At 37.8% G+C, this 27102-nt stretch overlaps 1 protein-coding gene across 8 annotated transcripts in view; it reads right to left on the bottom strand.

Moving 5' to 3' along the window:
- Ssh2 (slingshot protein phosphatase 2) overlaps window positions 1–27102 on the bottom strand; it is a 303918-nt gene that overhangs the window by 71758 nt on the left and 205058 nt on the right. For 5 of the 8 annotated variants that reach the window (XM_087191950.1, XM_013076775.3, XM_004857076.4 and 2 more), the window contains 3 exons: window positions 19914–20017; window positions 14411–14475; window positions 18–139 (listed from right to left, as the gene is read on the bottom strand). In XM_087191950.1, coding sequence (XP_087048076.1) covers window positions 18–139; window positions 14411–14475; window positions 19914–20017 — 291 coding nt within the window. The remainder of the gene's footprint in view (window positions 1–17; window positions 140–14410; window positions 14476–19913; window positions 20018–27102) is intronic. The other 3 variants (XM_087191951.1, XM_087191952.1, XM_087191953.1) reach the window with 1 other exon arrangement.

Raw genomic sequence — 27102 nt, forward strand, 5'->3', positions numbered from 1 at the left:
CTTTTGTGGTACCATACCTGTCATTAGAAGAGAAATCCATTCCTAGGACGATGCTTTCTTCAGTGTCTTGTCTACCATTAGTTGAAACCACTACCATATAGCGTGTTCTATTTTGATAAGTACTTTCCAGTCTTACAGCCTGGATAACAGACAACAGAGAAATTAAGAAGTTTAAAGGAAGAAATTTTAGATCATTTAAACTCTTTTGATCAGCCTGCCCTCACTTAATCTCTCATTCATTCTCTCTCTCTCCCACCCTCCCTCCCTCCCTCCCTTCTTTCTCCTGACTTCCTTTTCCCTCCTCCCTATTCTCTCCTGGCATTGAGAACTGACATTCTACCATTGAGCTACATACCCAGCCCTTTTCTAAATTTTATTTTGAGTTAGGGTCTTGCTAAATTGCCTAGTTTGATTGTGAATTTGTGATCCTCCTGTCTCAGCCTCCTTAGCACCTGGGATTACAGTCATGTGTGACTATGCCCTGGCAGCTACACACTGCTTTTTTTTTTTAAGCATTCCTTGTTTTTCTTTGAGTATTTCTCTTTTGTCTTCCCCATTCTCTGCTCCACTGATAATCTTGCTTCCCTAAAGCTCCCCTATTTCTTTTCCTTCCATGTTACACAAAACACTGTGAAGTTCTTCTCTCCTTGATCTCTGAATTTTATATCTTGATGTAATGTTTGAAAATATTTATGTTTTAAATTCTGGGAAAATGCTACTGATCCACCCCACCCCATCCCCCCAACATTAATTAGCAGTTTAAGAGAGAAGAGCAGGGGCTGGGGATTTAGTTCACTGGTTCTAATGCCGCCTTGTAAGCACAAGGTCCTGAGTTCGATCCCCAGTACCAAAAAAAAAAGAGAAGAGCAGTATAACCAATTCTTCAGTATGATCCCTTTTCTCTGCTATCCTTAGGGAGTTCATAATATATGTAAAATAACTAAAATTCATTCATTCATTCTTTCTTTCTTTTTTGTGGTCCTGGGGATCGAACTCAGGACCTTGAGGTTGCCAGGCAGATGCGGTGCCACTGAGCTACATCCCCAGCCCTAAGTGATTAAAATTCTAATTCATTAGCATTTTAAGGCATACTAAGGAAAGTAGCAGAGCCAATAGTTAGGAGACCTAAATTCAAATCCCCCCCCCCAAAAACCCCACAAATCCCAGCTCAAACTATGATTACACACTTGTAATCTCAACTACTTAAGAGGCTGAGGCAGGAGGATAGCAAGTTCCAGATCAGCCAGGGCAAATGAGACTCTGCTTCAAAATAAAATTTAATAGAAGGACTGGGTGTGTAGTTCAGCCACAAAGCACCCCTGGGTTCAATCCCCAGTACCACACACATACACAAACACAAACATTAAATTTCAACTCAAACACTAACCATAAAACTTTTGGCAAGGGCCGGGAGTTTAGCTCAGCGGCATAGTGCCTGCCTGGTAAGTTCGAGATCTTGAGTTCAATCCTTGGTACCAAAAAAACCAAAAAACATAAAAAACACAACTTCTGGCAAGTTACTAAGTCAACTGGAGGGAGGTATAATAATACTTATTTATTTATTGTCCTAAGAGTCTTATGAAATAATGAATGTAAAGGAGAGTTCTTGGCATACTGTAAATGTGTCATAAATGTCTGCTAGTGGTATAATTTCTAACTGGCAGAGCATGTTTGAAAGACTGAGGGGAATATGAAGATTATGAATATAAGCATTGGTGTTACAGATGCAATTCCCACAATTATATGAAGCAAACTACTAGCATGATCTAAAGGAAATAAATCATTGGCTGTCTCCCTTTCTTTTTTTGGTCATAATGGGGATTGAACCCAGGGCCTTTGCACTGAGCTATATCCCCAGCCTTTTTTGGTTTATTTTTGAGAAAGGGCCTCACTTTGGAGTACAGGTTGGCCTTGCACTCACAGTGATCCTCCTCCCTCAGCCTCCAGAGTGCTGGAATTATAGATGTGTGCCACCATGCCCGGTCTAGCTATATTTTACTTTTGGGGGGGGGTACCGGGGATCAAACTTGGGACCCTGCGCTTGCGAGGTAGGCAGCGGTACCACTGAGCTAAATCCCCAGTCCTGTATTTTACTTGTTTTGAGATAGAATCTTGCTAAGAGGCTAAGATGCCCAGGCTAGGATTGAACTTGAGTTTCTGTTACCTCAGCCTCCCAATAGTGCTAGGACTACAGGCGTGTACCACCATGTCCAACCCATACTGAATTCTTGCACATTTATAAACAAGATTTTCTTTTAGGTTCAATGCTAATTCAAAGAGAGTGCTTTTTGAGAAGCTTCTTACATTTTTAAAAATGGTTTTAATTCATTATTTATTTGGTTTTGTTTCATTTTGTTTTCTTGAGACAGGGTCTCACTATGTAGTCCAGGGTGGCCTCGAACTCTCGGAGATCCTCCTGCCTCAGCCTCCTGAGTGCTGGGATTACAGGCAGGCACCGCCATGCCCGGCTATTTATGTTTTAAATGTATCGTCAGAAAATTTGAATACAGATAGGATTTTAGATGAAATTAGGGATTTACTGTTAGTGTGATAATAGCACTGGAGTTAATATGTCTTTACTTAAATATTTGTAATGAAATGACATCATGTCTGTGTTTTACTTTAAAATGTTCCAATGTGGGGACAAAGGGGGATAGATGAAACAAGCCAGCCAAAATGCTGATGGTTATTAAACCTAAGTAATGAGTTCATAAGGTTGTATTTTCTACTTCCGCATGTGTAGAAATTTTAATAAGAAATCCAAAAGATAGTGAATAAGTCTTAAAAATAAAGTAAAATGGCTTCAGAAAACATTCATGTGAAATATTTCCTATACATATACCGTGTATATGACATTAACACTGCAATAGGTGAGTAGTTAGTGGTGGAAGAGACATGATCTTTGCCCTCCTGGAATGTACAGTCTATTCTTCTGATTATGTTAATAACAATAAGAAGACAGATACTTTGAAGCCAGGAAAATGTGCTCTGGAGGCAGTTTCTTCTATATAAAATAATTCCCAAGCCTCATCTCAGAAAAGAAACATAGTTTCAATCCATCAATTGGCTCAAGATAATTTGTTACAGATTTCTATCTGGAATTCTGTAAGTGCTGATCTTGTTGGAGTCTCCTTCCCCTTAACTCTATCAGTATTCCCAGGTGGCCAGAGAAAAAATAGGCACAGTTACATAGCTTAGACTTTTTTTTTTTGGTACCGGGGATCGAACTTGGGTCCTTGAGCTTGCGCAGCAGGCGGTGAAACCACTGAGCTAAATCCCCAGCAATTTAAGTGATCCATTTAGCAAGACAGAGATGAGACTCCCATGGTTATCTTTGTGTCTATTCTGATACTCCTAGGAAAAGCTATGGAAATATAACAGCAGAAGTGACTACATTAAAGTTTGTTTCTAATAAGAGCCAACATAAGAAGGTAATGCCCATCATTTAGATGCCAAATGCACTTTGCTAACTTTATGTTCTATGAAGAATGGAGCATTTAGGACCAAATTCACTTATGAGAAGCTAAGAGTAACTAACATTTAAAAGGACTAAGGGCTAGACCTAGTCAGCTGGGATGGAAGAAGAAGCATTAAACATACAGAACTATGGGTAACAGTAACTGTACATGAAGTGGACTTGGAGGCAGCATTGACTCTTTTCTCTAACTGTAGAAACACTCCAAAATGTGTTTAATTAACCAGACAACCATTCAGGTAAACTAGTATTTCTTATAAAGAAGGTCTCAGATATTATTGAATATTTAAACTTGGGCATACTTTGGCAGGCTTTGAGCTAACTATTCAGCTTTCTGAATATGTTAAGAGACTTTTAAAATCTGCTGTCAAGGCTCTGAGATTTTCTGGCAAGGTTCAAGTACAAATGGCATGAAAAAACCTGAACTGTACTTCTGACAATTTATCTTCAACTCTTATAACAACCAGTGGTAACTGATGGGCCATTTCAAAGGTGATAAAAGGAAAAAATAATCTTCATAAATATTATTTATAGTGCAATGTATCAGGGCAAATTAGGAGTGAGGAGCAAGTTTTTTGCAAGTGATATTCAGTGTAAATATTAGTTGTTTCTTTTTATTTACATACGTTTTTGTGGTGCTGGGATCTAACCCAGGGCCTTGCACTTTTTTTTGGTACTGGGGATCAAACTCAGAACCTTGTGCCTGCAATGCAGGTGGTAGAACCACGTGCTAAATCCCCGGCTGGGCCTTGTACTTCTTAAGCACGTACTCTACCCCTGGCCCTTGTCTCTTTTTAAAAAGCAATTTATTTATTTATAATACTGAGAACAGACCCCAAGCCTCTGGGAAAGGACTTAGACATCTTGCACTGCCTTATGCTTGAATATGAGGCACACCTCAGATCAATTTAAATTTAAGTTTCTTAGACAGAAGGATAGCATTTGATATTTCTTTGAATTTAATCACAGGTCTCTAATATTATCTATAATAGTTAATAAATTCTTACTAACGGTAAGTAGAACTTTAATGAGGTTAGGAATCATGATATAACTCAACATATATCCTACTTGAAAGGATAAAATGAAATCTTTGAAGAAAAAATTCTGAAATCCTAGATGATGAATATGGGGTTCCTTGCAAGCTTCAAGATTCTACATTAAGAAATTAAGAATCTATAAACCATAAACATAAAGAAAAAGAAAAATCTAATCCTTTCTCTCCCATCTGAAATTTAGCTCAGGGCTGGGGATTTAGCTCAGTAGTTCCACTGCCTGAGCTGCAAGCGGAAGGTCCCCAGTTCGATCCTGGGTACCACAAAAAAAAAAAAAAGATCATGAAATTTAGCTCACATTCTCAGTTAAGGAAAAGATCAGCAAAAGCTAATATAATCTAATTTACCATGTCAATAGGGGAAATTTAATTTAAAATGGCAGTGTTTATATAATACCTTATATTGAAAATAACAGCACTTCTAATGTTTTCCGAGTCTCCAGAATTTAGGAATGACTGGAACAAGACTATTTAGTTTTTAGTCTTGACTTGATTAAAAACTAAAGATCTTATTGAAAAGGACATTTCTTATGTCCTTTCTAATTGTCCAAACAATTTTCTGGATGTTAAAACTTGAGAGGCAATAGTAACTGAGATAATTATTCTAAAAAGTCCATCTATTGCTTAAATTTGGAATACTATTTCAAATTTCAGGTGAATTGGATCTAGGAATCTTAGGACTGAGGTAGATCTGAGAAGTCATTTCCTGCCTGTGTTTATTCCCGAAAATAAGTACCCAACCTGTTTTCAAAGCTCATCATTCAAACAACGATGTTAAAACTTTTCTCAGTATCTTTAAATGCTTAACCTAAACATAAGCCATTCACAGTCCTACTTGGCACAAAAGCTTCTCTCATCAGCATTATCTATTATTAGGAAACAATCTTCCTTAAGCTTACACTGCACCTTTGCCTTCAATTTATTTTCACTAACAATCTTACATCATGCCCCTGCGTGTATAACACTTATCTCCACAGAAGCTACACTGTAAAGACCTAATGTCTAGACAGGCAGCTCACCCAGTCCATCAGAGAGAAAGGATTCAGAAGTATGTAAACACTAAATTCTAGCCAAAAGAACAAAGCAAAGCCAATAAATAAGATTAAAAGAGACTTTAGATGCAACAATAATCATTAAAGAACGCTGTCTTTAAAGGAATTAGTTTGAGGAAGTATCAATTTAAAAGTCTGTATATGAAGTTCTTAAATTAAAATCCATAAATTAGGGCCAGGGATTTAGCTCAGTGGTTCTGGGGCCTGCCTTGCAAGCCCAAGATTCCGAGTTTGATCCCAGGTACCAAAAAAAAAAAAAAAAACCCATATATTATATTCTAAGTGTAGCCATAAAAGTCATTTTTTGCTAGGCACAGTGGTGGATGCCTGTGATCCTAGCTACTTGGGAGGCTGAATCAGGAGGATCGCCAATTCAAGGCCAGCCTGGGCTACAGCGAGACACTGTCTCAAAATAAAAAAATAAGGGCTGGGGATGTAGTTCAATGTAGAATGCTTGTAGAGTTGAATTCCATTACCTCAAAACAAGCAAGCAAACAAACACACAAATAAGCATGCACCATGATTTAAGGCCTGGGGACGAAAGTGGCAGAGTGCTCACCTACCATGTGCAAGGCCTAGCAGTCAATCCCCAGTACCACCAGCAAACAAAAACTCCATGATTTATTTACTTACATGGAAAAATACCCATGAAAAACTACAAAAGGGCCAGGTCACAAAACAATATGTATTTCAAAAAGGCAAAAAACAAAAACAAAAACAAAGCAATGCATATCTCAACAGTATTTTTGAAAAACAAAAACCAAACCAAACCACAGCAGCAATGCGTTGGTGCATTCTGGCTCACTTGTATGCTCTTTCTCCATCTAGGTTTCTACCTCTGCTCTTCACACACACACACGCACACACACACACACACACACACACACACACACACACAAAAGGAAGGATACTTACCTAAATTGCTAAGAATGGTTTTCTCAGAGTAGGATATAGTGATTTCATCTTTATACCTTTCTAAATTGTCTGATTTAAGAAAAAAATCCTACATAAAACATTCATACTTAGAAAAATATATATAAACATTTCCAAAATAAACATTCTGGGAAAACAGCAACATGTAGCACCCTTCCTCTGAGCTACATCCTCAGACTTCATTTTCTCAGCACTAGTTAAGATCATTAAGTTATATCAAATATCCTGAAAGTTAATTTCCCAGTCTTAAAAAAGTTAAGTAGGTCTTCGAAAATACGCAAGAGGATTTAAAACCAGTTCCTTATTGGAGCAGCTAGTTTTCCTAAAGTTCATGCTGAACACCTGGGCTTGAAATGCAGCGCTTCCTTCCCTAGATGAAAAGGTTGGTTTTATTCTATTTTTAATGCCTATGGGGAAATGTGGGATATGGTTGGGTTATTAAAAAAAAAGGCAGGGCTTTCAATTGACTATCAAACTTTAAACCTTAAGCACAAGTCCCAAGATAAGAGTTTTACCATTTCAAATTTAACTCAAAACAAAAGCCTTTGCTCTGAGTCTACAAATGCTCCATTCAGCTATAAAAGTGCTAATTTGTCCAAAGTCATACAATGCACTCACTCATTTTCTTGAAAATGACTCACTTAATAATCTGAAACATAATGACTGTATGTTTGTAATAATTCAGAACTGTAAACGGGCTTGTCATTTTAACTCTGAATTCAGAGGCATCAGTTACATTTTCTGAATTTATATTTTAAAAATGTAAAGTAGCTGAAGCTACATATTTTAGGTGGAAAAGAGAACATTTAATTGCCAACTCTGGCTTCCTAACTGCATCCTTCATGCTCTCTGTCTCTTGTAGTTTAATATTTAAAGGTTCAAACTGGAAAGACATCAGTGAGAAAAAGATAAAAATGAATGATAAGATTTCAGCTTTAGCTTTACCAAACCGGGCAATATTTTGGAAGCCATCAGCTTATCTATTGGGCATCTACTATTTCCATCTAGTTTTAGTGGAGTTGTACTCAGAGTGTGATTTCTGGGCCAGCAGCATTAGCATCATTTGGAATCTTATTAGAAATACAAATTATTACTGCCTACTCCTGAACAGAGTCTAGTAATTGACAGTTTTAAAAAAATCTCTCTACATGATTCTCATTTACTCCAAAGTCTGAAAGTCATTGCTTTGGATATTAATGGTGTAAGAATTGAACACCCCCCGCCCCGTTCATTTTTAAAAGGACTGTTTGAGGAAGTACAGTAAAACCTTGGATTGCAAGTAACTTGTTCTGTGAATGTCCTGCAAGACAAGTAGACATTTCTAATAAATTTTAACTTGATAAATGAGCGATGTCTTGCAATATGAGTAGTACTTGATGCCAAATGTCACCTGAACACAACTGAGCAAATGGTCTTTACCCCCTCAGTGGCATTGTGGGTGATCATCTCAAAACTGCAAGAGGTTATGGAGGAGATCTTTTCTGTAGAGCAGGAGAAAATGGTGGAGGAATCCCTCACTTCAAATGAGATTAGGGAGAATGTAAAATGTGGCAATCAGTGCAATATTTTGTAGAAAAGCACCACTCAAACAAGGCTGTATCAGTACAAGCGATGAATCTGTTTTTCTTTTCTTTTCTTTTTTTTTTTTTTTTGGTACCGGGGATAGAACTTGGGTCCTTGAGCTTGCAAAGCAGGCGATGGAACCACTGAGCTAAATCCCTGGCCCTGTTTTTTTTCTTGAGACAGAGTCTCACTATGTAGTTCAGGCTGGCCTTGAACCCACTACAGAGCCTAGGCTGGCCTCAAGCTATGGCCTTCCTCCTGCCTTAGCCTCCTGAGTAATGGGATTACAGGCATGTGGCACCATGCCTGGCTGATGAATCTGTTTAATGGCAAGGTAATGTCACATTTTTGCAAAATCCTTAAAAGGAGGCAAAACTATAGTCGGATAGGTTCCTTGTTAAAGTTGCATGAAAAGGAAAGTATTCCACTGAGCCAATAGCAGTGATTCTATTAGTGACAGCCAAAGTTGTCCTACATAATAACCCTCCTCTCGTCTCCCCCACACCAGCCACAAAAGTCTTCAAAGGTAAGTGCAGGTTAATTTATTTTTCTTTATATTTTCCATTTAAAAAATTATTTTGTGGAATGAATCATCTGAGTTTCTATTATTTCTTATGGGAAAATTTGCTTTGATAAACAGGTGCTTTGGATTACAAGTATGTTTCCAGCAAAAATTATGCTCATGAACCAAGATTTTCTTTACATCAAGAAATGCAGAAAAAATTTATACAAACGTATAATATTATTTCTGGACTAGGACACAAAGTTATTTAAACAAAACTAAGGAAATTATAAAGAATAAGATAGAAAATAATTATGAAAAGATTCCCTTAAATTTCAAAGTAAAGTCTCTAAACAAATTAGTAGTCATGTAAAAAAGAAGGCAATAGAAGGAGCATTTGAGAGAAAGGAATATAAAATTTAAACACAGAATGATTAAGTAAATAAATAAGTGATTACTGTTGAGATCAGAGGCTAATGTGCCTGTGGCTCTCACTCAATTTTCCTCCCTCTCTTCCTTCCCTTCTTTTGTGGCGTTAGGGATCAAACTTGTTGTGCAAGACCCCAACCACTGAACTACATCCTTAGCCTTCTCACTCAATCTCTGAGTGGCTCATGACCATATCCCTAGATAATTGGAATAACTACCCCATGGGCTTCCTCCTCCTCTCTATTCTGTATTACCTTTTGGAGAATCTTCTTTCCTTTAATCCTGTAGCTGTCTTTTTTCATTCCTTGGCTCAAAAATCTGCAATGTTTCACCTGGGCATGATGGGACAAGCCTACAATGCCAGGTACTTGTGAGGCTTAGGCAGGAGGATCATAAATTTGAGGCCAGCCTGAGCAATTTAGAGAGATACCTATCTCAAAAAACAAAAAGGGCTAGGGATATAGTTCAGTGGTAAAACACCACTAGGTTCAATCCCCAGTACCTAAAGTAAAACAAAAAGACACACACACACACACACAACAAAAAACCACCCAAAACATACAAAAAAAAAACCTCCTGTAATGTTTCATAACTGCTTACTAAAGAGGGAGAGGAACTACCTCTAGTAAGTAATCTAGTAGGTTAGTTCGGAAAAGTAAATGAGAGAAGTAAGCCCTGCGAATATGAAGTGGGTAGAAGTACTTTTTAATTTCCACAAAGAAACATTCTCATCTCTTTTTTTTGGTTCCGGGGATAGAACTCGGGTCCTTGCACTTGTGAGGCAGGCAAGGGAACCACTGAGCTAAATCCCTGGCCCCTCTCATCTCATTTTTGTTTTCCTATTTTTATTATAGTTATTACAATAAGAAAACAGTGCAAAAATAATGACAAATGGTGACTGATACTTGATGTTAAGTGTCCATGAGACAAAAGGATATCTGGGGATTATGGTAAATAAAAATGTAGGCCGAACCTCTTTGCAGTCCAGGCTGGCCAAATTTTTCATGTGAGAATAAAATCCCAGTGCTGCCAGAAATTTTTGACTTCTTAAGATCTAAATATGGATTGTTTTTCTTTTTTCTTTTTCCTTTGTGATGCTGAGGATCAAACCCAGGGCCTTAAGCATAGCAGGAAAGCCAGCGGACTATCCTCTAAGGAAGCCCCAGGAAGGGGAGCTCTACTCTAATCTCTCAAAGAGTGTATTGTTTCTCAAGTGGCTAAGTGAATCTCCAGGTATGTGTGCGAAGCCTACCCTCCTCTAAGGGAGTCCCCCAGAGGGCTCCAACCCGATCTCCTGGGCTCAAATGGCTAAAGGGCTTCACTCTGTTCTCTTCAGAGTTTGCTTCTCAAGTGGTTAAGGGAGTCTCAAGGGTAGGGGCTCCACCCTTCTCTTTAAGGAGTCAGTGGGCCAATGCACCATGGGAAACATCCTGCAGATAACAGAGACCTCATCATTAGGCTGTATCCTTAAAAACTGGGAATATATGGGGCCGGGGATTTAGCCCAGTGGTTTCATTGCCTGCTGAGCAAGCGCAAGGACCTGAGTTTGATTCCCGGTACCAAAAAAATAAACAACAACAAAAAAACCTGGGAATATTTGACCCTGAAGGAGTCATAGTTGGTAACAAGGTGTGGAGATTTCTAAGGGGAAAAAAAATAAGAGGGTACCAGTTTTGCTCGACATCTGGTAGTACAACTGAGTCTCATGGAAAATGCTCCAGGGACTCAATGGGCCTACATCCTTCTGTGGGCGATGCCCTGTGAAGGACCCCAGACCTAGTATTTTCTCTCTCTCATAGGCCCCACACAGGTAGCTAGTTGGAGCCCTGAGGGCTCCGCCTTTGTCTTTAAAAAGTTATCTTCTATTGTCTGGGTCCAGAACGAACTAAGAAATAGCAAGTCAGGTGCAGAATGGCAGTCTAACTTACAATACTATTCTTCAGTTAGATCTTTTTTACAAAAGGCAAGGAAAGTGGTGTGAAATCCCTTATTTTCAGCCTTTTATGGCTCTTTATCTCTGGAAACAACCAAGGACTTGATATCTTTGATAATTCTGTCTTCAGATGCCTATCTATCTCTCATGGGGATATGGGACTCTCCCACCGGTTTCCATCAGAGTTTAGCACACTATATAGATCAAGTATTTCCAAATATGACTCAATTGCTAGACATAGCCTTTCTCTGTGTTCAACAACTGGGATCCAGATGAAGATGAAAGAAGAGCCATAATTATAGCTGTCACAACTGGCAATGCTTTAATCACACCCAAGTCATCTAAGAGAAAACCCACGGACAATCAAGGAAAGAGTTCCTGTTTTAAATGCAAGACAACTAGGTACACAACCATACCAAGCTACTGCCTGGGCTCTGCTCCAAGTGTCAGGTGGTTGATGTGCCTGACTCATGGCACTAAAGTCACTCAGGGACTAACTCATGTCCCTGCTCCTAGACAGGGGTAGGCCATCCAAAACCCTTCTGCTCTGATGAAGAGGACTGAAGGGGCCTGAAGCAACCTGCAATGCCCCTGTTGACAAACATCTCTCATCTCCTGTGAGAAACCCTGGGTGACCCTGGATTCATGGGTAAGCAATTTCATTTCCTTTGGCTTCTATTTTAACTTCCCTCTCTGGAAAATCCTTCTCTAGATCTATAGCCATAATTGGGCTGGAGGGGAGCCTTAGTCAGAGCTTCTTCACTCCTGCTTTGGCATGTCAATTCAAAGGTCAAATGTCCATCCATGAGTTTTAATTGTCCCACCATGCCCTACTCCCTTACTAAGAATGGATTTACTAGAAAACTGGGGACAACTCTGCAATTTTGGTAAAGGCCAAAGCAGATTTTACCTGTTGAGACTAGTACACGCCATGCTTCTAGACACCTTAGGTTACCATAAAGACTTACACTATTCTTACCTAGGTGTAATGGCACACTCCTGTAATTCCAGCACTTGGAAGGCTTAGACAGGAGGACTGGTATGAGTTCAAAGTCAGTCTGGGCTACAGAGTGAGTTCAAGGCCAGCCTGAACTACATAGCAAGACCTTGTCATCCTTCCTTCCCCAATTATTGCACTATTCTTTTTTTTTTTTTTTTTTGTACTGGGGATCAAACTCAGGACTTTGCACTTGTGAGTCAGGCGGCGGCACCACTGAGCTAAATCTCCGGCTTATTGCACTATTCTTAAGCCTACTTCACTGATGCTTTTTGGCTCAGAGGTTAGCCATTCTTGTGAAGATGTGATTTCCCAGACCTATGCGGCAGAGAGGACATCAGTGACCTGGCTATGTAAGACTCTCAGGAGGTGTGGTTCACTGATGGATGTAGCTTTGTTCAAGGGCACTGAAGACAGGTTATGCAGCTGTTAGTATGCAGTAGGTCACTGGGGCCAAACCCCTACCCTCAGGGATCTCTGCTCAAAAAGCAGGGCTCAGATCCCTTACTTGGGCATTGGTACTAGGAAAAGGCAAAAAGCTAAGGAGTTACACAGACTCCAAAAATGCCTTTCTGGTTCTACACACCCATGCATCAATATGGAAAAAAGGGAGCTTGCTAACTAATAAAGTAAAACACAAACAGGAATTTCTAAAACTCTCAGTAGTAGTCTATCTTCCCAAGTAAGTTGTTGTCATTCATTGCAAGGGACCCCCAAAAGACTCAAATGTCTCCTTGGGAAATCAAAAGGCTGGTAGAGAGGCAAGAAGGGCAGCCTGATAGCCCCTAAAGACACTAGCCTTATTTCTAGCTCCTGAAGAACCATTAAACTGATCCTTCCTCAAAGGATACAGTGGAAAGTTATAAAAACCTTACATAGGAAATGATTACTAGAATTTTCACAGGACTAGGACTAGCAGCAACCTCCTAACCAGTCTGCAAAGCTTGCCCGGTCTATGAACCTTGGCAAGATCAGACCACCTCCTTTATTAGGACCTGAATAGAGGAAAGGGGAATATTCTGGGGAGGACTGGCAATTATAAAGCCAGCTCCACCTGAACTGTCTGAAGAAAAAACCACCTAAAACAATAAAGCTACTCCTATGAACCTCTGGAAGACCTGATGTTCCTCTTCAAAAAGCAAGACTCCATTACTGCTCTGGGTGCAGATAAATAAATGGGCACTTGCATTGAGACTCCTGTTTTTAATTAGAACCCATGATGAGAGTAATCTTGCAAAGGCTATGGCTCTCAGGGTCTAGGTAATTTATCTAACATCCTTCTTTGCCATACTTTTTCCTCCAGAGAAAGTGTGGAAATTTGATCTGCACCTCATATTTGATCTCTACATCTCCAACTTAATAGTAAAGTAACTGTCCTGAAAAATTCACCAAGCTTTTTCTCATCAAACAGGCAGTTCAATAGTCCTTCATATATAGACACTAACTCTTTTCTCATTGTCTTCCAAGAGGTTTTTATTTCTTTTATACAGCCAGTGAGCCACAGCACCCCAAGGTAATTGGAGAGCACTTAATTTTCAGTAGATAGGGCCTACATCCATACTTGCTTGCTGTGTTTTCTGCTTTCTATCTTTCCTATAGTAATAATAATCTCCATATTTAGGCAGTGTTTTACACTCTTCAGTGTGTATTCCTTTCAATTTTTTTTTGTTTTTTGGTTCTGGGAATCAAATTCAGAACCTTGAACTTTCCAGGTAGGTGTGGTACCACTGAGCTAAATCCCTGGCCCTCCATTTTTTTTTGAGACAGGTCTCTCTATGTAATCCAGGCTAGCCCTGAACTCATTATGTAACCCAGGTTGGCTATGAACTCATGGAGATCCTCCTGCCTCAGCCTCCCAAGTGCTTGGATTACAGGTGTATGCCACCATGCCTAGCTGATCCTTTCAACTGTGATAGGCAGTCAGGAGATGAGGAAAAGGGCAGACAGTCTAATTTAAGGTAACTTGTCCAACATCACCATCAGCAAGGAGTGAGGCTCAGGTCTTGTGGTGACTCTGGTCAGCATCTATCCTTGAGGATTTCACTCCATCCTTGTCCCTCCTTATGTGTGCTTAAGTTACATCATCATCTAGAAACACGAAGTCTTTCTACTAATTCTTTTCTCATTATTTTTCAAGACCTGTTCAGATTCTACTGTCTACATAAAACCTTCCTCAACTAAGTTTCCAAGTTTTTACTCCCTTTTTTGAACTTCAGTTATTGTTATAGGTAATAACTTACAAACTACAGTGTTTACAAAGTCTTAAACTATCAAATTATTTACATCACTCCACATCATCTTATACCCACAATGAAATTCTAATCTCCTGGATGATGGGGTCACACCACTCTTCTTTCCTATTCTACACATATTTCCCAGCACTGAGCTGGAACACAAAAAAGGACTGTTTAATTAATGTTAGCTATTTTAGGCAGTCTTTTGAGGAAGACAGTTATGATGATACTATTAACTTACCAGCCTGATGTTGTCTTCTGGGCGAAGTAATATGAACATTGCTTGGAGATGCTGTTGGAGATCACCTAGTGAAATTTATAAAGCAAAGGATAATTATTCTGCATTCCAAATGAACACAGAGGGTTCCTTCTACTCTAATGACTTGTAAAGGAAAGTTCTGGTTTTAAAGAACTAATCAGATACAGAAAATAAATAATATAATTATTGATTCCTTTTTTAAATAGAAAGAGAATGGTAGGCTGTATCTTTAAATATTCACTTTTAGTCCACACATTAAAATTTGGGTTTGTCCTATGGCAGGTACACTTGAGACTAATCTCAGTTTTGTACAATGGTGAATGCTGATGAGAGATCTGTTGGTGAGATCTGGTAGGTATGCTTGCAGGACTATTGAAGGTATCAATAAAGGCATTTCGAAATGAGGTATATAATTAATGCTTGAAGAATTATCCTAACTTTAAAAAAGCTAATCTTTTCTTATTCTTATTTCTGTAATTATAATTTTCCCTTGGACTTAACCTAAAAAAATCATTAGAGTTCTCCCTAGAATAAAATCAATAGTTTAAAATAATTCCATATTAGTGTCTGATATTAAAATGAGAATGTATATTAAATCTAGCCTATTAGGGATATTTATTCTTCTAAACATATTAGGTGTTTTAAAATGGCCAACCATTATTTGAATTCTTACATTTTCTTATACCATTTATAAAAATAAGTTGAAATTTCTTTATATTAAGCTATCATAGATTTCCTCATATTACCTATTCTGTACTAGAAAATCTAAGGCTTCAGCAAACAGGAGACAATTAGAAAATGTGCTGTGATAAATGATGATGAGCTAAGAGCTAAAAACTTTATTCTTGCCCACCTAGGCCCAGATCTTTTAAGAATATAAGGTGACTGACACTGCCACATAATCATAGGTACCAGTATAACTTGTTCTCACATTAGTCTTAGAATCTACATATATTTCTTTCATGTTAATGTCACAGCTTTTGCTTATAACATGATATGTGCAAGAAGCGGAGAGAGGTAGGAAGAAAAAAAAAAGATTGCCAAGCAGGTGTATTTGTCTAAAAGGTCAGCAAGTCTGAAAGCCTTCCCCTCAACCTCCTTCTCCAGCAAGTCTGAAAGCCTTCCCCTCAACCTCCTTCTCTTAAAAAATAGTCTTCTTGCCCTATTCCTACTCCTGCCATTTTGCTGTTGGCTTCTAATTCCATTATTGCAGAATCTTTCAAATTTTAAAATTAAAAAGGAAAGTCATTATGTTGGCCAGATGCACTCTACTATATTTCAAACCCACAGACACAATCTAAATCTCATATATAAGATGCAGGGTGGATTCCTGGGTATAAACTCTAAGAAATGGAAATACATATCCACATAAAAACCTGTACACAAATGTTCATACAGCATTATTCATAATAACTAAAAGTTGGAAACTACTCAAACATTCATCACCTGATGAATGGGTAAAGAAAATGTAATATATCCATGTAATACAGTATTACTTGATCATGAAAAGGAATAAAGTAAGGTTATGTGTCACAACACGGGTGACCCTTGAAAACATTATGCTAAGTGAAAGAAGTCTATTTTAAAAGTCCTTTTATATGATTCCATTTATATAGACTATCCAGAATAGTCAAATCAAAAGACTGGAAGTAGATTAATAGTTTTTAGGGTATAGGGAGTGGGGTGGAAAGGGGAGGAATACTGAGTGATCGCTAATGGGTAATGGGGTTTCCTTTTTTTTTTGGTACCAGGGATTAAACTTGGGACCTTGTGCTTGCGAGGCAGGCGCCGGAACCACTGAGCTAAATCCCTGGCCCGTAATGGGGTTTCTTTCTTTCTTTCTTTCTTTTTTTTTTATGGATTATTTGGGATGTTTAATCACTGAGTCTTTTTTTTTTTTTCCTTTTGGTGCTGGGGATCAAACTCGGGTCCTTGCAGTTGTGCGGCAGGCGGCAGAACCACTGAGCTAAATCCCTGGCCCCATGGGGTTTCTTTTTGAGGGGATGAAAATATTCTAAAATTAGATTGTGATGATAGTTGTACAGCTCTGAATATACTAAAAACCACTGAATTTATACTTTAAATAGGTAAATTGGTCAATTGTCTCTTAAGCTGTTAAAAAATAAAAGAACAAGTGTGAAGAGAAAAAAATGTTAGACATAGATAAGGACAAGATACTAGAGTTACAATTACAAATGAGTCAAGCAGTTGAAGCTTTTTAAAAAGTAAATTAGGGCCAGGTATTTAGCTCAGTAGTTCTGGCACCTGCCTCACAAGCACAAGGTCCTGAGTTCTATCTCTGGTACCAAAAAAAAAAAAAAAAAAAGTAAATTACCATTGTCTTACCAGAAGAAATAACCAAGGAAAAGATTTTTTCAGGATACAAAAATTCTGGAAGAGAACCCTAGATACTTGTTAAAGTACTCACTCTAGATGCTACTGGTCCATAGGTCTAGCTAGCTTATTGAAGGTCAGACAAAAGTCAGGAGTACTACTCTTACAGTAAGCCTTCTTACATGAACTGGGTATGTTTGCTAGCTATGAAAAGTATTATTATGAGCAAACTGAATATTATTTGCTATTGGGAAATTGTTCTTCTCAGAGACTAACAGAGGTAATAAACCAGTACCTCTCACATTTTCTCATATATCTTCACTGATAGTATCTAAATTTCAGATTTGCTTGATTTTAAGGACTTGTCATCATTTTTCTTTAGAATATTGGCAGATTTTCATCCTATAATTTCTTCCTTTTTTTTTTTTTGTACCGGGGATTGAACTCGGGTCCTTGCGCTTCCGAGGCAGGTGGCGGAACCACTAAGCTAAATCCCTGGCCCTATAATTTCTAATTGCAAAATGGATACATGCCTGTAATCCCAGCACTCTTGGAAGCTGAGGCAGGAGAGTTGCAAGTTTGAGTCTAGCCCGGGCAACTTAGCAAGATTGTGTCTCAAAGAAAATTTTTTTAAAGGGGCTAGGAATGTAGCTCAGTGTGAAGACCCTGCATTCAAACCCTAGTATCACAAAACAAAACATTAAAATCCTATTTGGATATTTTAAATGCAACCCAGATAAAAAAATTCTAACCCATTCAAGCAACATGCATAAGACAGTACAATTAGACTTAGCACATTTTTTATTTACTCTCTATTCTGCCACTAACTTTCAATTTCTGTTAGCTCAGCCAAGGCAGCTTCAATTCATGTGAAATTGTGAATTTTTTGAGCTGCATTTATACTTATACTTCCTCATCTGTCCTGGTCTGGATCATAAATCAAGCTTATTTTCTTTTTAGTATAGGGAAAGCTAAGTGAACAATCTGTTTTTCTTTTCAGTATAGGAAAAGCTAAGTGAACAATGTCAATTGTTCCAACTGCCAATGAGTGGCAGTTTGAGTGTAAAAGTCTGATCACAGAATAGCCAACCAGGGCCAGGAGCTTTAAAAGCCATGGACCCCACTTACTATTACATGCCACAGAGCAATTCACCTGAGATCTTGTCAGATAAGCTGGATTTATACCAATAATTTATTTCCTTTTTACTGTAAGTGACACATATCCACACCCAACAGAAATACAAAGCTAGCTAAGGTCTACCTCCTTTGTGCATTCAAATTTTTTTGGGAAGTATCCTCCTCTGCTCTCCCAGCTCAGTTGTGGCCCGGCATTAAGGAGAAAGGGTTTACAAAGTATAACTCAAGCTAATTTTCAAAACATTTTTTCCTCCTTACTTTAAAAACTTTTTCTACTGCCAAAGAGTATTGGTGGGAGAATAATAGTGTCTAACAAAATGGATTGTAATTCTGAACTGCTACATTTGTAACTTGATAAAAGCCCAAACAAGATAAAGACCACTAAAATAGCTGAGATTATCTTGACTAAGAGCTAACTAAACTACTGGATCAGTGGGATCCAGTATTTCTGGCTTTTATCACTGACCTACACATTCAATGTTTACAGTCTTCATTGTTTTCTTCCTGGTAACTAATTTCTTCTACTTCTAGAGGTCATAAGTTATCAAAAGGCATATTTATGACAACAAGCAATTATTTCTTTGCATAGTATTGATCAAAATTATTATTTTTAGGTTGACTTTCATTTGTCTTCAAAATGACATAAACAATTCTTGCTGGTAGAAGGGAAAAATCAGGCTATTTATCTTCCAAAGCTGTGGATATCCTATACTGACAGGCCTTTCTCCCTAGGACATACTTTCTATGATTTTTTTTTTTTTTTTAGTTCAACACTATAGGTGCACTTGACTTTAGAGAAACCAGAAATAAGGAAATGCAATATATATATACTACCATTAGAGGATATTTCAAAACTACATTTTACACTCACTGCTTGAACAATTATTTGATGACAGCTTGTTTATCAAAATCCTCCAGATTAAATTTTTAGCCTTTTATTGGGTATACATTCAAGAAGCAGATTCTGGCATGTAAGAACAAATATTTTAATATGTGATATATAATGTGATGATATACTTTATGAGAGTACTTTTGTACTTTCTCATTGTTATTCCAACAAAAATTTACTGAACATCTGCTATGTGTGAAAGGCATTCTGACAAATGCTAGAAAAATGGAAATAGCGGAAAGAAAAGTGATCATACAGTGGTACAATGCTTTCTTTCACTATTAAAAAACAATTGGTGGCGGGGTTGTGGGGAGAAAGGAACCCTTCTCCATTGCTGGTGGGAGTGCAGACTGGTGCAACCACTGTGGAAATCAGAATGGAGATACCTCAAAGAACTAGGACTAGAGATCTCATTTGACCCAGCTATTCCTCTGCTGGGTATCTTCCCAAAAGAATTAAAAGAATCATACACCACAATGATATATGCACACCCATGTTTATAGTGGCACAGTTTGTAATAGCTAAAGCTTGGAAACAGACCAAGTGCCCATCAACTGGAAACTGGATAAAGATGTGGTATTTTTAATAAAATGGAGTACTACTCAGCCATAAAGAATGAGAAACTACAGACATTTATAGCTAAATGGATGCATATTGACGCAATACTCTTAAGTGAAATAAATAGGACACACATGAATAAATACCAAATAGTTTCTCTAGTGTGAAACTGAAAGTGTAAATAAGGGTTAAAATGATTAAAATTAATAACTGATAATTTGAAATAAGAAGAAAAGGTCCAAAGGGGTAGGGGAAGAGGGAGGGGAAGGGGAAAGGAAAGAGGGGAAAGGAAAAATTATGAGAAAAGAAAAAAAATGGAAATGAAGTCTATGTAAATAGGGAAGGGTGGAGGGGATGAAGGGCACACAGGGAATGGGAAAAAATAAGAACCAAGATACATCATGTACAGATACAAGTTCCCAATGATAAATGTAAATGTATTGTATACCTGAAATGTACCAATAAAAGAATTTAAGGGAAAAAAAAAACAATTGGAAAAATGGGAATGATGAATTCAGCTTCAGGACAAAAGACAAGGTAATCAAGATGATGTGTGTGCAGCTTTACCTGCATGCTTGTTACGTCTGTGGCTGATTCTCGGTGTGGACGAGCCATTTCCCCGTGGTAGAAAAAGTGCAGCACCTTTGACAGTTAAAAAGCTCTCGCTGATACTATAAGGAAAAAAATGTCAAAAGGAAATAAATTAAAAGAACAAAATTAAGGAGGACAATGGAGACCCTCTTTAGGATTATTCTCTCTTCCCTATTCCATATTTTCAGTATCACAGGATGAATTAAGAACAAAATCAAGACAGACTCTGGTTTCCTATATACAGTATAGCCCTATCTATTACAATTTTTTCTGAAGTAAAAGTTATAATATTCTATATACATTATATGATAGCAGTTAAGAGTGAAAACTCTGTAATCAAATAAAAGGGTAATGACTGTGGAGCCAGACTACCTGGGTCTGAATCTAGTCTGCCACTTTTTTTTTGGTACCAGGATCAAACTCAGGACCTTGTGCTTGTGAGACAGGTGGCGGAACCACTGAGCTAAACCCCCAGCCCTTAGTCTTCCACTTTTTACACCTGAATGAACCTTTTTGGGCCTAATTTTCCTTGTCTGTAAAATAGGGATAATAAAAGAGGTTGTGTGACTTATGGTTATCACTAATGATGTTTATCAATAGTGTCCTGTCCTGATCTGATTATCATCTGATGTGAAGTGTTTCAATACTTAGTTACTAATAATAGATCCAGAGTTTGCAAAAAGGATTTATGTTTAAAATACACATATCACATTAAAGTGTTAGCTCAGAATTTTACTCTCATCAAATAGAATAGTGGTTATGTGAGGCTGGGAAGGATGTGGGGGAGAAGGATATAAAGAGAAGATGGATAACAAGTACAAGAGTACAGCTGGATGGGAGGAATAACTTCTTTTTTTTTTTTTTGGTACTGGGGATCATACTCAGGACCTCAAACTTGCCAGGCTGGCGCCGTGCTGCTGAGCTACATCCCCAGCCTGAGAGGAATAACTTCTAATAGCCTATAGTACAGAAGGATTATGAATAACAATAATTAATTATATTATTTCAATTTAGCTAGCAGAGGCAATTTTGAATGTTTCCAACACAAATAAATGATAAATATCTGAGGTGATAGATAGGCCAATCACCTTGATCTGACCATTAAACACTGTATATTTGTATTGAAATGTCATCACATTATACTTCATAAGTATGTACAACTGCTGTATGTCAATTAAAATTAAAAATGTATTTAAAAATTTTATTCTCATCAACTTGTATCTCACATGCGCTGAAAAGGAATAATGCACCGGAAGTATGTTTAACCCCCTAGACTTTGTCCCCCATGTTTACATTATCATTCATGTAAGTGATAATACATGTGGGAAGGCAGGAGGAGTTGTGGATGCCTGTAAACCCAGCACTGTGGGAGGCTTGCAAGTTTGAGGGACACCCAGACAACTCAGCCATTTAGTGAGACCCTGTCTCAAAAATTAAAAAAGGGCTTAGGAAGGAGCTCAGTACCACAAAAAACAAAAACAAATACAAACAACAATCACCACCACCACCTAAACTGATAAGGAATTATTGCTCAAGATAGAGGTTATTTAAGGTATAATTTCAAGGGGATATTCATAGAAAATATCTAATTTATTTCATATCAACAGAACAAACAAGACTTTCAATGTTGCCCACAGAATCTGATAAAGGTTAGAAATGTTAAGTCACTAATGGTAAAATCTGGAAACACAAAATGGAGGATTTTGAGTTTGTAAGTATGGTTACTGCTATTTAAGGTTAGCTAACATATTGTGAATGACACTGCCTATTCAATATTTTCACTTGGAAATATAATTGGCATCTTAAATTTACATTGCCAAAATGAAATTCTTGGGCTGGGGAAATAGCTCAGAACTAGGGTGCTTGCCTAGCATGTTTGAGGCCCAAGTTCCATCCTTAGCATTGCAAAAAGAACGCTAAACTTTTACACTCACCCTCTACCAACTGGTCCCTAGTCCACCCAACTGTTTGGAGGCAAATACATTATAGCCATCCTTTCTTTTTTTCCTGTAATATATATCTAACCCATCAGCAAGTCCTATGAGCTTTACTTTTAAACATATCTTTAATTTGCCTACATAGCCACATTATCACTATGACCATCATTTCTCACTATCACTACTTTTATTTGTTTGTTTTTTTTGATAGCCAGGATCGAACTCCGGTCCTTGAGCTTTCGGGGCAGGTGGTGGAACCACTGAGCTAAATCCCTGGCTCATTATCACTATTTTTAAAAAGCCATTTTAAAATAATTACATTATTACAGAAAATTTCAGACATATACAAAAATTAGGAAGAATAATATGATGAATCCCCCAGTTCCTCTCATGTTCTAGCTTTAATTTTATGGCTAATTTTGTTTCTTTTACATTTTCACCCCCTTTACCTTGATACTATATCAGCAAAAAGTGCAACAGGTTTATCTGCAGCTACTTCTTTTCCCCTACTATTCACTCAGCAAACAGAATGATTAAAAAAAATATAGATCAGACAATGTCCCTTCTCTGCTTAAGACCCTTCCAAAGCTTCCCTTTATGCTTATAAATGAAACACCAATCTTGAACTTGGTCTTCTATGCCCTTCTAGCATCCTACAGCAAGCTACTTCTCTGATCTTATATTATCTCCCCTTTTGTTTAATATAAACTAGTTGTACTGTTTTCAGTATTTTAGGCCCCCTTCTCAGGGCCTTTGTATCTTTTTTTCTCAACTTGGAAGATTTTCCTCCTAACTTGTAATTATTTTTTTTTTGTATTAAATTCTTTTATTGGTACATTGTAGGTATACAACACAATTACATTTCTCATTGGGAATTGTACCTTTACATAATGCATCTTGGTTCTTATTTTTTCCCCATTCCTAGCCCTCCCTTCACGTCCTCCACCCTTCCCTATTTACAAAGACTTTATTTCCATTTTTTCCATTTCTCAGCATTTTTTCCTTTCCCTTCTTTCCTTTCCCCTGCCCCTCCCACTACCCCTACCCCTTTGGACCTTTTCTTCCTATTTTGCATTATCGATTATTCATTCTAATCATTGGTACATTTTAGGTATACAATATAATGACATTCATCATTGGAAATTTGCACCTTTACATAGTCTCTCTTGGTTCTTATTTTTCACCCTTGACCAGCCCTACCTTCAACCTCTCCAGACCTCCCTATTTACAAAGATTTTGTTCCTATTTTTCCATTTTCTCATATTAATCCCATTCCCTTCTGTCCTTTCCCCTAGCCCTCCCACTTCCTTCCCCTTTGTCCCTTTTCTTCCTATTTCACATTACCTATTATACATTTAGTCCTTATTTATACTTTCAGTTTCTCACACCAGAGAAACTATTCGGTATTTACACATGTGTGTCCTATTTATTTCACTTAAGAGTATCGCCTCAATGTGCATCCACTTAGCTATAAATGTCTCTAATTTCTCATTTTTTATGGCTGAGTAGTACTCTATTTTATAAAAAAACCACATTTTTTTTATCCAGTCTCCAATTGATGGGCATTTGGGCTGTTTCCAAGTTTTAGCTATTACAAACTGCGCTGCTATGAACATGGGTGCACATATATCACTGTGGTATGATTCTTTGAATTCTTTGGGGAAGATCCCCAGCAGGGGAATAGCGGGGTCAAATGGGACTTCCAGTCCTAGTTCTTTGAGGTATCTCCATACTGATTTCCACAGTGCTTGCACCAGTCTAAACTCCCACCAGCAGTGGAGCAGGGTTCCTCTTTCCCCACAGGCCCGCCAGCATTTGTTATTGGTTGATTTCATGATAGCAGCCATTCTTTCTGGAGTGAAGTGGAATCTCAGCGATGTTCTCATTTGCATCTCTTGAATGACCAGTGATGTTGAACATTTTTTCATGTATTTATTTGCTATTTCTACTTCTTTGTGTGAGAAATGTCTGTTCATTTCAGATGCCCATTTTTGGATTGGGTCTTTAAATTTGGGAGGTCTGATCTTTTTAAGTTCTTTATCGATTTGAGATAGTAGACCTTTGTCTGAGGAAGAGCAGGTGAAGATTTTTTCCCATACTGTGGGTTGTCTCTTCACACTGCTGGTGGTTTCTCTTGCTGTGCAGAAGCCTTTTAATAAGTAAGATCCCACTTGTTGACTGTGCTAGTTCACGGGCAACTGAGGTTTTGTTCATAAATACTTTTCCTACACCGATGTCTTCAAGGGTTCTACCTAACCTCTGTTCCAACTGGTTCAGAGTTTCTATTTTAATATTTAGATCTTTAATCCATTTTGACTTTAGTTTAGTGCATGGTGAGAGATATAGGTCTAGTTTTAATAGTTGGCAAGTTGAAGCCCAATTTTTCCAGCACCATTTATTAAAGAGGCTATCTTTCCTCCAGTGAGGGTGTTTGGCTCCTTTGCTGAAGATGAGATGGCTGAGTGTGTCTGGTGTTTTTTCTGCATCTTCTAATCTGTTCCACTGGTCCTCAAGTCTGTTTCTTTGCCAGTACCATGCTGTTTTTATCACAGTAGCTTTGTAGTATAGTTGCAGGTTGGGGATTGTGATACCCCCTGCCGTGTCTCTGTTACCTAGACTTGCTTTTGCTATTATGGGTCTCTTCTTGCTCCAAATGAATTTTTGGATTGTTTTCTCAAGGCCTGTGAAGTATGGTGCTGGGATCTCAATTGGAATTGCATTAAATCTATATAGCAGTTTTGGAAGTATGGCCATTTTCACTATATTAATCCTTCCTACCCAGGAGCAGGGGATGTCTGTCCATTTTCTGATATCATCTTCAATCTCTCTTTTCAGAGTGCCATAGTTTTCAGAGAAGAGGTCTTTGATTTCTTTTGTTAGGATGATTCCTAGGTATTTCAGTTTTTTGGATGCTATTGTGAAAGGAATTATTTGCCCTATTTCTCTCTCAGTGAGCCTGTCATTCGTGTAGAGGAAAGCTATTGATTTTTGTGTGTTGATCTTGTAACCAGCTACTTGACTGAATTTGGTTATTAAGTCTAGAAGACTTTTGGTGGAGTTCTTGGGGTCTTCTATATAGAGTATCATGTCATCTGCAAATAATGACAATTTGACTTCTTCACTTCCTATCTTTATTCCTTTTATTTCTTTCTCTTGTCTAATTGCCGCATCTAATGTTTCCAAGACTATATTGAACAGGAGTTTTGACAGTGGACATCCTTGTCTTGTTCCTGATTTGAGTGTGAAGGATTTCAGTTTTTGACCATTTAGTATGATATTGGCTGTTGGTTTTTCATAGATGGCTTCTATCAGTTTGAGGTAGAGACCATCTATTCCAATTTTTTGTAGGGTTTTTATCATAAATGCATGTTGGATTTTGTCAAATGCTTTTTCTGCGTCTATGGAGATAATCATATGGTTTTTGTCCTTGGCTCTATTGATATAGTGTATTACATTAATTGATTTTCGTATATTGAACCATCCCTGCATCCCTGGGATGAATCCCACTTGATCAGGGTGTATGATCTTCTTGATGATCTTCTGCATTCTGCTTGCCAGTATCTTATTAAGGATTTTTGCATCTATGTTCATTAGTGAGATTGGCCTATAGTTCTCTTTTTCAGTTGGGTCTTTCTCTGCTTTGGGGATCAAGGTGATGCTTGCTTCCAGGAATGAATTTGGGAGTATTGCTTTCCTTTCAATTTCATTGAAGAGTTTAAACAGTAGTGGCAGCAGTTCCTCTCTAAATGTCTTGTAGAATTCAGCAGTGAAGCCATCAGGGCCCGGGCTTTTCTTAGGTGATAAGTTTTTAATTATGTTTTCAATTTCATTGGTTGATACTGGGTTGTTCAGAATTTTTAAGTCTTCTTCGTTCAACTTTGGTAATTCATATGTATCTAGGAATCTGTCCATTTCTTCTGTGTTGTTCGTCTTATTGGCGTATAGGTTCTGGAAGTAGGTATTGATGATCCTCTGGATTTCTGCTGGGTCTGTTGTAATTTCAGCCTTTTCATTTCTAATTGCATGGATTTGGGCCTTTTCTTTCCTTTTTCTGACAAGGTTGGCTAAAGGTTTGTCAATTTTGTTGATTCTTTCGAAGAACCAACTCTTGGCTTCATTGATTTTTTGTATCGTTCTCTTAGTCTCTCTCCATTCCATTGATTTTTCCTCTGATCTTTACAATTTCCTCCCTTGTATGAGCTTTGGGGTTGTCCTGCTCTTCTTTTTCTAGAAGCTTGAGGTTCAGCATCAGGTTGTTTAATTGGGCTCGTTCTGTTTTCCTAATATGTGTATTCACTGCTATGAATTTCCCTCATAAGACTGCTTTCATTGTGTCCCATAGATTTCGATATGTTGTACTGTCATTGTCATTTAATTGAAGGAACTGGCTGATTTCTTCTTCAATTTCCTCTGTGACCCACTGGTTATTCAGAAGTGTGTTGTTCAATTTCCACGTGTTTATGAAATTTTTTGAGTTTCTTTTGCTATGGATCTCCAATTTCATCGCACTATGGTCTGATAATATACAGGGGATAACTTCAATTCCTTTGCACTTACTTAAACATGTTCTATGTGTGAGTATGTGGTCTATTTTGGAGAATGACCCATGTGCAGCTGAGAAGAATGTGTATTCTGATTTTGTGGGGTGGAAGACTCTGTAAACATCTGTTAAGTTCATTTGTTCAAGAGTTCGATTGAGTTCTAGTATTTCATTACTTATTTTTAGTCTAGTTGATCTATCTATTTGTGACAGTGGGGTGTTGAGGTCCCCCACTACAATTGTATTAGTGCATATATGACTTTTCATGTCCGTTAGTATTTGTTTTATATAGTTGGGTGCACTAGTGTTTGGTGCATAGATATTTATGACTGTCATCTCTTCCTCTTGGATTCTTCCCCTTACAAGGATGTAGTGTCCTTCTTCGTCTCTCTTAATCAGTGTTGGTTTGAAATCTACTTGATCTGCCAAGAGGATAGCTACTCCTGCTTTTTTTCGGGTTCCTGTCGCATGCAGTATTGTTTTCTACCCTTTAACTTTCAGTCTATGAGTTTCCTTTTGAATTAAGTGTGTTTCTTGTATGAAGCATATTGTTGGATTTTGCTTCTTGACCCATTCTGCCAGTCTATTTCTTTTGATTGGTGAATTGAGACCATTAGCATTGATGGTTATAACTGAAACGTATTGACTTGTCATTGCCATGACTTTTTCTTTTTGTTGGGTTCTCCCC

This window comes from Heterocephalus glaber, unplaced genomic scaffold, assembly GCF_053883595.1.
Source record: "Heterocephalus glaber isolate CG9 unplaced genomic scaffold, H.glaber_assembly_v1.0 deba00001564, whole genome shotgun sequence".
Taxonomy (NCBI): Eukaryota; Metazoa; Chordata; class Mammalia; order Rodentia; family Bathyergidae; genus Heterocephalus; species Heterocephalus glaber.